Source organism: Marmota marmota, unplaced genomic scaffold (assembly GCF_001458135.2).
Source record: "Marmota marmota marmota unplaced genomic scaffold, marMar, whole genome shotgun sequence".
NCBI classification, from domain to species: Eukaryota; Metazoa; Chordata; class Mammalia; order Rodentia; family Sciuridae; genus Marmota; species Marmota marmota.
The window spans coordinates 5,464,962-5,474,057 of record NW_025999925.1 but is presented as its reverse complement, the minus strand read 5'-3'; the positions used below and the strand labels follow the sequence as shown (position 1 = coordinate 5,474,057).

At 37.8% G+C, this 9,096-nt stretch overlaps 1 protein-coding gene across 1 annotated transcript in view; it reads left to right on the top strand.

The window, feature by feature from the left end:
• Positions 1 to 5,809: 5,809 nt before the first annotated feature.
• Wdr41 (WD repeat domain 41) overlaps positions 5,810 to 9,096 on the top strand; it is a 45,024-nt gene continuing 41,737 nt past the window's right edge. The window contains exons 1-2 of the mRNA XM_048800174.1: positions 5,810 to 6,133; positions 8,258 to 8,373. Coding sequence (XP_048656131.1) covers positions 6,083 to 6,133; positions 8,258 to 8,373 — 167 coding nt within the window. The 5' untranslated portion in view covers positions 5,810 to 6,082. The remainder of the gene's footprint in view (positions 6,134 to 8,257; positions 8,374 to 9,096) is intronic.

The following is a 9,096-nucleotide window of genomic DNA, read 5'->3' as shown; positions in this document are numbered from 1 at the left end:
GGATTCGGGACACTGTGTACTCACGCCAATTGCTCTCCGGGCCCAGACAGAAAAGTTGGAAGTGGCTTTGGCAGAACCCAACATGCCTGCTCTGTATTGAACAGGTGATTGAGAGCTGCCTAGGCCGGAAAACCTCTCACCCGAGTCTTGAAGAGTGGCGGCTACACTAATTGCATTTAAGTAGCCGTCGGGTGTCCACCTTACCTCCAGAAAGAAAGAGAAAGATGCACCTCAAACAGACATGGGGTGCGTGCACTTACCTCGGTGTAGAATCTCGGTGGGACCTCCAATATGTTACCGCTGTTGACCGGTGATGAGTTCTTGCTTCCCCAATGTTGAAGAATAACACCAAAGAAGCACGCCGAGGCAAGGTCAGAGTAGAAATTAGAAGTTTATTAGGCAAGGTCAGAGTAGAAATTAGAAGTTTATTAAAGGACAGCAGAAAAGACTTCTCCTGGAGGAAGAAGGGGACCCAATAGGTGGAATCCTCATTTTTTATTTTCATTATCTGCACTTTCTCTTGTTCTTTGTAAGTCTACTTAAAGGTTTGTCAATTTTTAGTTACATTTATTCTATTTTTTCCTGTCCTCTATTTTGTTTATCTCTGTTCTTCATTATTTTCTTCTTTCTACTAGTTCTGTGTTTAGTCTGCTTTTCTTTTCCTAGTTCTTTAGGATAGAACATTAGGTTATTAATTTTATACCTTCATTTATTGATATAGGTATTTACAACTACACATTTCCCTTTGTGCCCCTGAGTTTTGGCATGTTGATTTTTCATTTGTATTTAGCTATTTGATAATTCTCTTGTGCTTTCTTCCTTGACACATTGGTTGGTTGCGTGCTTTGTTTAATTTCAACATATTTGTGAATTTTCCAGTTGTATTTCTGTTATTGATTATTAATTTCATTCTGATATGGTCAGAGAAGATTCTATGTATGAAACCTTTATATTTAAATCTAGTGAGGTTTATTTTGTGGCCTAATATGTATGGTCTCTATGTGCTTAAGAAAAAAATATGTATTTTGTTGTTGTATAGAGTATTCTGTGTATGTATGTTAATTCTAGTTTATTGTGTTGTTCAAATACTCTATTTCCTTATTTATCTTCTGTCTTGTTCTTTACATTATTAAAGTGGGCTAATGAAGTCTGCAACATTATCATAAAACTATTGTTCTTCTAATGCTGTTAATGTGTGCATTATGTATTTTGAGTGTTATTATTAGATGTGTAAATATCTTTAATATATTGTTATATAATCTTGCTGTACTGAACATTCTAAAATATGTAATATAATGTCTTCCTTTGTCTCTTGTATGCTTTTTTGTTTAGAAGTCGATTTTGACTGTATTTGCCACCCCAGCTCTCTTTTGCTTACTATTTTTATGAAATCTCTTTTTCCAACCTTTCTGGATCTATTTATGTCTCTGGATCAAAAGTGTGTCTTTGTAGACAGTATAATGTTGGATCATGGATTCTTCCCCCTTCCCTGTTTTGCAAATTTTTCTTTTGTTTAGAGAGTTAAATCCATTTACACGTCAAGTAATTGTTGATAAGATGGGACTTACTTTTGCCATTTTCCAATATGTTTTCTAAATGCCTTATAAATTTTCTATCTCTCATTTTCTCTATTACTGCCTTCTTTTGTGTTTATTATTTGCAGTGAATGTTTTTGTTTTGTTTTGTTTTGTTTTGAGAGAGAGAGAGAAAGAAAGAACTTTAATATTTATTTTTTAGTTATCGGTGGACACAACATCTTTGTTAGTATGTGGTGCTGAGGATCTAACCCGGGCTGCACGCATGCCAGGCGAGCGCGCTACTGCTTGAGCCACATCCCCAGCCCCTGCAGTGAATGTTTTGACTCTGCGCTCATTTCCTTTTGTGTATATTCTATGTGCATCTGTTGTGGTTACTGTGAGGATTACATTTAACATCCTAAAATTCTAACAATCTAATTTTAACTTGTACCAACTTAACTTCAATAGGTAGAAAACTCTGCTCCTTTATACTTTTATTCTTCCTTTCCTATTGGCAGCACAAATCACATCTTAATACATCTGTATCCAATAACATCAATTAATAATTTTTATGCATTTATCTTTTAAATCATAAACAAAGGGGTTATAAATAAAAATTTCAATTATGTGATCTTTTTGTAATTGCTCATGCATTTACCCTTACCACAGATTTTCATTTCTTCATGTGACTTTAAGTTACTGTCTAGAATTCTTTCACTTCAACCCAAAAGACCTCCTTTAGCATTTCTTACAGGGCTGTTCTATGTCAAAAACTTCCTCAGCTCTTGCTTACCTGGGAATGTTTTAATTTCTTCCTTGTTTTTAAAAGACAGTTTTGCTGGACATAAAATTGTTGGTTGAAAAGTTTTTTGTTTCTTCTCAGAACTTTTGAGTGCCTTCTGGCTTTCAAGATTTTGATGATAATGTAGTAGTTGATAACGGTTTTAGTCAGATTTTTTGTTGCTTTGGCCAAAAGACCTCACAAGAACAATTAGAGGAGGAAAAATTTATTTGGCACTCACAATTTCAGAGGTCTCAGTCCATAGACAGCTGGCTCCATTCCTTGGGGCTCAAAGTGGGACAGAACCTCATGGCAAAAGGGTGTGGCAGAGGAAAGCAGCTGGGGACGTGGCCAACCAAAAGCTCAGAGAAAGAGCTCTGCTCAAAGACAACAAAATATAAACCCCCAAAACATGTTCCCAAGGACTCACCTCCAGCCACACCTTACCTGCCTACAGTTACCACCCACTTAATCCCTCTCAGGGATTAATGCACTGAGAAGGTTTAAGGTTCTCATAACCCAATTATTTAGCCTCTAAACTTTCTTGCATTTCTCACACATGAGCTTTTGGGGGAGGCCTCATATCGAAACCTTAACATTAACCCCATTGATGATTTCTTGTATGTGAAGAGTTGCTTCTCTTTCAGCTCTCAGTCTTTTTCCTTTTTTGTCTTTATCTTTCAAACAGATTGATTATAATCTGTCTCAGTGTGGATGTCTTTATTTTACTTGGAGTTAATGCAGCTTCTTGAACTTACAGGTTAATATCTCTAATCAAATTTGGGACTTTTCAGTCAAGATTTTTTTCAAATAGTATTTCTTCCTCTCTCCTTCTGAGACTCCCACAATTCATGTGTTGATCTATTTGATGGGGTTACATAGGTTCCTTAGGCTTTATTAACTTTTCTTCATTCTTTTTGCTTTTAGCTTCTGATTTAATAATTTCAATTGTCCTATTTCAAGTATATTAATTGACTCTTCTGTCTGTTCAAATCTCCTCTTGAACTCTTCCAGAATTTATTTCAGCTCCTATTTTTTTGGCTCTAGAATTTTCTTTCTTTTTTATAATTTTGTTTTATTTATTCATATTCTTATTTTGCCCATGAAACATTTGTTCACATTTTCCTTTAGCTCTTTGAACATCCTTAAATTAGATATTTTAAAGTCTTTGTCTAGTAAGTCTAATGGTATAGGCTTCTTCAAAGATGGTTTCTGTTGATTGAGTTTGCTCTTTCAGTACACCATACTTTCCCATTTCTTTGTATGTCTTGTGCTTTTTACTTTTTTCTTTTTCTCTTTCTATCTCTTTTTCACTCTCTACTTTTGTGGACATTTGAATCTTATAATGTGGTAACTACTTTTTGATTGTTTAAATTTGTCCCTGTGCCAGAGATTAGCCTGAGGTGAAAGCTCAAGGTCTTCTTAGGTCTTTTCTGAATCTATATTTTCCCCTGGGTATGTGAAGTAACTTTTTTCCAGAAATCCTCATGTACAAGGTTGCTTTTACATGTCCTAATCTTTAAATGTCTGGTTCCAAAAAGAGAAAAACAGGCAGGGGGAGGAAAAAGTCACCGCTTTAAGTTCCCTGAAAGTTTCTTCAGTTGATGAGGGTTGGCCAGCCTCTGTGCCAGTCAAGATTTATCCTGGAAACTATAAAGCTTCAATAGACTCTGGTGTTCCAAAATTATTTCTTCACACAGTTTATGCCAGTATAATTGTTCCTGGAGTTGGAGAAATGAGTTCCTGGAACTTCCTACTTTCCTAACTTTCTTGACATCACTCTAGTATAATCTTATGTAATTTTTTGGTACTGGAGATTGAACTCAGGGATACTCACTGAGCTACATCCCCACTCCTTTTTTATTTGTTTATTTTGAGACAGTGTCTAAGTTGTCAAGGCTGGCCTCGAAATGTGATCCTCCTGCCTCAGCCCCTACAAGTAACTGGGATTACTGTCATGCACTACTGTGCCCAGCTCACTGTAGTATAATCTTTCATAACATTCTAAGCTGTGGTAAAAGGAAACAAGGGAGGAAGTGTTTATCCCTGGACTAGCGTTTTAAGGTCAGAAGACTGTTCCTTAGCTCTGAGTATCATGATAGTGGATAAACCCCTACAAAATGTGAAAATTGAGGATAAAATTTAGGTCATCTGGGCAACCATGTTGCTTTGCTTGAAGATATTTCTTCCAGAAAGGAATTCCTGGTATTTCTGTAAAAGTAAGACTTATTTTTTCTAGGGGCTAGTCTCTCTTTGATCTATCTTCATTTGCATGCATATTGCAATTTTGGACTAGCATACAGAAGACAACCTTCTCCTGATTCTTTGAAGTGTTCCCAAGGAATACAAAGGTGAATCACAAGAGATCCCAGTCCTACAGGAACTGTCAGTTTATGAAGTAGCCTACAACTAACATACCTTAAATTAGACTGTATGGGCCTCTCTTATGGGTGCATAGGACCTTTTACCTTGTTCCCAGAGAATCCTAGTGATTATTTTTTGCATCTGTAGTACACCTGTGCCCAACATATATTTGTTGTACTAATGCACTGGATGAAACATTTGCTTAGATTCTTTACAGGAACTTACTACTAGGAACCTTATTTGAATCTAACAAATACGTAGACACACATGAAGTTTTAAAAATATATTAGATGTATAAGTAGGCCCTGGATCAGTTTTCTCAACTCTTGTTACTATCAAAATCATCTAATGAACATTCACCAAACCATGATTCCTATACTCCAGCCATAGGGATTATTTTTGTAAGTCTGGGGTGGAAGCCAGCAACCTACATCTTCCAAAAGCAAACCAGGTAATTCTGATATGCAGCCATGGGGGAGAACCACTGCCCTTTGGCTGCCTAAGAAAATTTAGTGTCAAAATAAAGTATTTGGGGTTGGGGATATTGCTCAGTGGTGAGTGGTTTCCTAGTATGAGTGAAGTCCTGGGTTTGATACTTAGCACAGAAAGTAAGAAAAAGAGAAAGAAAAAATGAAAGAAAGACAGTAAAATCAATTCTAGTTGTAGAAAGATTCTGTGTTAGTTTAGCATATAATGAAGAAGCATAAAATCAAGAACTGTTTCTGGAGCTTGGAGATGAGGTTACAGTTTCACTTCAGCCACGTCCTGTTATCTTTAGACAAATTATCTAGTCTTTCGGAGTTTCCATTTCTTGATCTATAAAATTGGAACTATAGGGTTATTATAAGGATCCATGTAAAGCCTTGGTACAGCACCTGTGCTCTTAACACATGACAAATGTTGGCCAGATTTATTCTGGTGTACACACGTGCCACCAGATTCGTGCAGATGCAGAAGCCTGTTGCAGTACACCTTCTCCAGCCCGCTCTTGGGAAACCGGGGGACGTCTCCTGGTCCCTCAACCAAAGGAAGAATACAAAAGCCTAACTGGGAAGGCACTATTCCCTCTACCCTGCTGCCTCACTGGGCTCTCTAGTGTCTGTGCCGCTCACGTCCACCAGGGGACGCTCGAACTACCTAAGCTCCGGAGCCGACGGGCGGCGCCCTAGCGCGTGCTCACTCGGGACTCTGCCGCCGAAACCCTAGGCTTTGGCGGCGGCACCCCAAACTAATCCTCCGTGGTCAGGTACAGGAGCACTTTAGGAACAAAATTCCTACGCCTTCTGTGCTCTCCGCTCTGCACTCCTACGCCCGCAGGCTAATCTCCGGCGGCAAATACTAGTGTTTCCTTTGCGTTACTGCCCGGGTGGTTTTCGGGCTGACTGGGGCCTGGACCCGGCGAGACGCCGCCGCTGGCCGGATGTTGCGATGGCTGATCGGGGGAGGCCGCGAACCTCAGGGACTGGCCGAGGTAAACCCCGGGCGACTGTCCCTGAGTCCGAGAGGCCACACTAGCCGGAACGGTGACTTGGGCTCCCGGTCCCGGCGGGCTGGCCCGGGCGGGGCGGGGCCTGCGTGCGTGCGCGCGACGCTGCGGAGGCCGCGGGGCGCGGGCGCAGGGCGGCAGGCAGGGACTCTCGGCCAGCAGTGCCCCTCTGCGATCCTGAGAGGTAGCCGAAGTCACTAAGGACTGGCTTGGGGAGTCAGCTGGTGGTCAGTTCTGGTGGGACCTGCTGCTCAGGTCTGGCTGCTTCCACCCGCCTCATTTCAGTGTAAAAAGTATCAGCCTGAACTAGAGACCGACCTGGGGCGACTGGAACGCTCCGCCCTGTATTTGGTGTATTTGAGTTGGAACCTCTTCCCAACGTCAACTGACATTTGCTGAGAGGATATAAAATCGATTTGGTTACCCAAGAACCAATTAAAGGATGCCATGTAAAACAATTAATAGTCTGCTTCCAAATCAAGAATATGATTTCCTAATTTAACATCTGTTTTTGGTTCCATAGTCACACTTTCTTCACGGGCTTGGATAATTGAATAGACCACATAATGTAATGACATTTACATTTGAAATGCAAGTAGAATAATTTTGCTGCCTTAAAAATGTTGAGATCTGGAATATTTCATATGCCACATAAGAACAGAATTTCTGTTTAATTCCATTTTATTTCTCATAGGAAATATTTATCTAAAGTAAAAAAATTGGTTGTTGCTGAGTAAGCGACCTAACTTCTCGGTTTTAACTTCCTCATATCTTTGCAGTTGAGGTTTATTGCCTTTTTTTTTTTTTTTTTAAGAAAACATTTCTTCAGAAGTCTGAAGTCTTTCAGGTTATAGAAGAATTGTGGATGATTGAACCATATATGATATATATATCAATTTGATATCTACTTGATTAATCATATAATTTGATTAAACAATCTTGCCATTCCTGCTAAGCTTTCATTTGGAAGAAGCAGTTTATACCATTTTTATTTTTCTCATTTGAACATTTGCTAAAAGGAAGACAGGATAAACACTGGATAACAATTGGAGAAAATTGCTGTTGTGAAGATTTTTTTAGAAAACATTGATACATGTTAATTTGTACATTTCTACCTGTAAAATTACTTCAGTTGTGTAACTGCTTTGAATTTGTACATTATCAGAACCTAATAATTTTACCTAATTTTATGTGAGAACTTTGTATCCAGGCTTCCAGGTTAAGCAATGGGTCTCAATCCTAGGGTGATTTTTCCCTCCAGGGTATGTATGGCAATGTCTGGAGACATTTCTGATGGTCACAGCTTAGGGAGTAAGGGAAGAAAATGGATGTTGAGTGTAGGTTGTTTGGTGTTGGCATTTAAATGTAGAAACCAGGGACAGGGATGCTGCTAAGTATCCTAAAATGAACAGGATAGCCCTAAGCAACAAAGGATAATCTGGTTCAAAGTGTCAGTAGTGTCAGGTTTGTCTAACTTTGATTTAGAAGTTAAAAACAGGATTTTATCATGAACTAGTACTGAATTTGACTCCAGAAATGGCATTGAGACTGCTCTTAAAGAATTATTGTTACATGCACATGTGCTTAGCTGAGTGTCTGACATATGACCTATCACATAGTAGTCTGTAAATATTATCAATTATCTTTTATCAGTATTGAGTTGAATTCATGAATATGAATGATTTCATTCCTTCATGAATGATTCCATTCCTTCCTTACTCATTAGCAAATGTGTGAGTGCTTGCAATGGGGTATTTTAGTCTACATTTTACTCTTGATCTGCAGTTTTACTTCTGACAAGTTTTAACTGAGAAACACTCATTCTAAAATATTTGAGTTGGATTGGCTCATTAGTTTTTAAAGTCATGTTTATTAAGATTTAATATACATAAAATAAATTTGTAAATTTGTGACTTGAAAATAATAAAATTTATTAATTTGTGGTAAGAAAAATGTTTTATGTGGAATTGATAATAGGAGAATTTATACTTGATATTAGAACATAATTTTTATAGCTTTAAAAATCTTGTATTCTTAAGTATATACCATGCAGTTATAAATCATTTTATCTCTTTCTCTTTTGTTTTTGCCTTTTTTCCCCATTATAAGAAATCTCCATTACAGACAATAGGTGAAGAACAAACTCAGAACCCCTACACTGAGCTGCTTGTACTGAAAGCTCATCATGATATTGTACGATTTCTGGTACAGTTAGATGACTACAGGTAAGAGACTCCAGTTGTCTAAATGAAACTGTTTTTCTTTAGAAAGATTTTAAAGGACAATTTATATTAAAAACAACTATAACAACTATTAAATTAATCCACCTTTTCTAAAATTTCAAAACTCCATCTAGTAATTGGAGAAATGCAAACTATTTTAAAAAATGTAACAGTAGAAATTGAAATTGAGCTCTGCATCTTGGGGGAATTATGTATCTAAAGTCTTTTTTGCCCAATATCAGCTTGTCACATCTGGTGATTTGGAGGTTATATTTGTTTTGTTTTTTAGAGTTATCAGAAATATTTATGTTAGTTTATAAGAAGTGAATGACTTTAAAATTTGGATTGGAATTACAACTGCACATTAAGGTGATCATCAAGTTTCACAACTGCACATTAAGGTGATCCTTAAGTTTCGCAACTTGAGGATCAGGGACAGTAGGAACTTGTAGACAGCTGGTCAAAAGTGTGGGTGGCCTGGGAGCCCAGATCATGGCTAGTGACTAAGGTGAGGGAAATATTATAGAGGACTGTGCCCTTTACCTGTGGGATCTGACCTAACTCCACATACAATCAGAACTGCACAGTACATAGTCAAAGTAATTAAATACAAATGACATTAAATAAATAAATAAATACCAGAAAGAAGATAAGGTCAATAGATAGCAGAAGTTTAAGTCAGAACTAGAAATAATTACAATAGCAGTCACTCGTGGAATCAAAAAA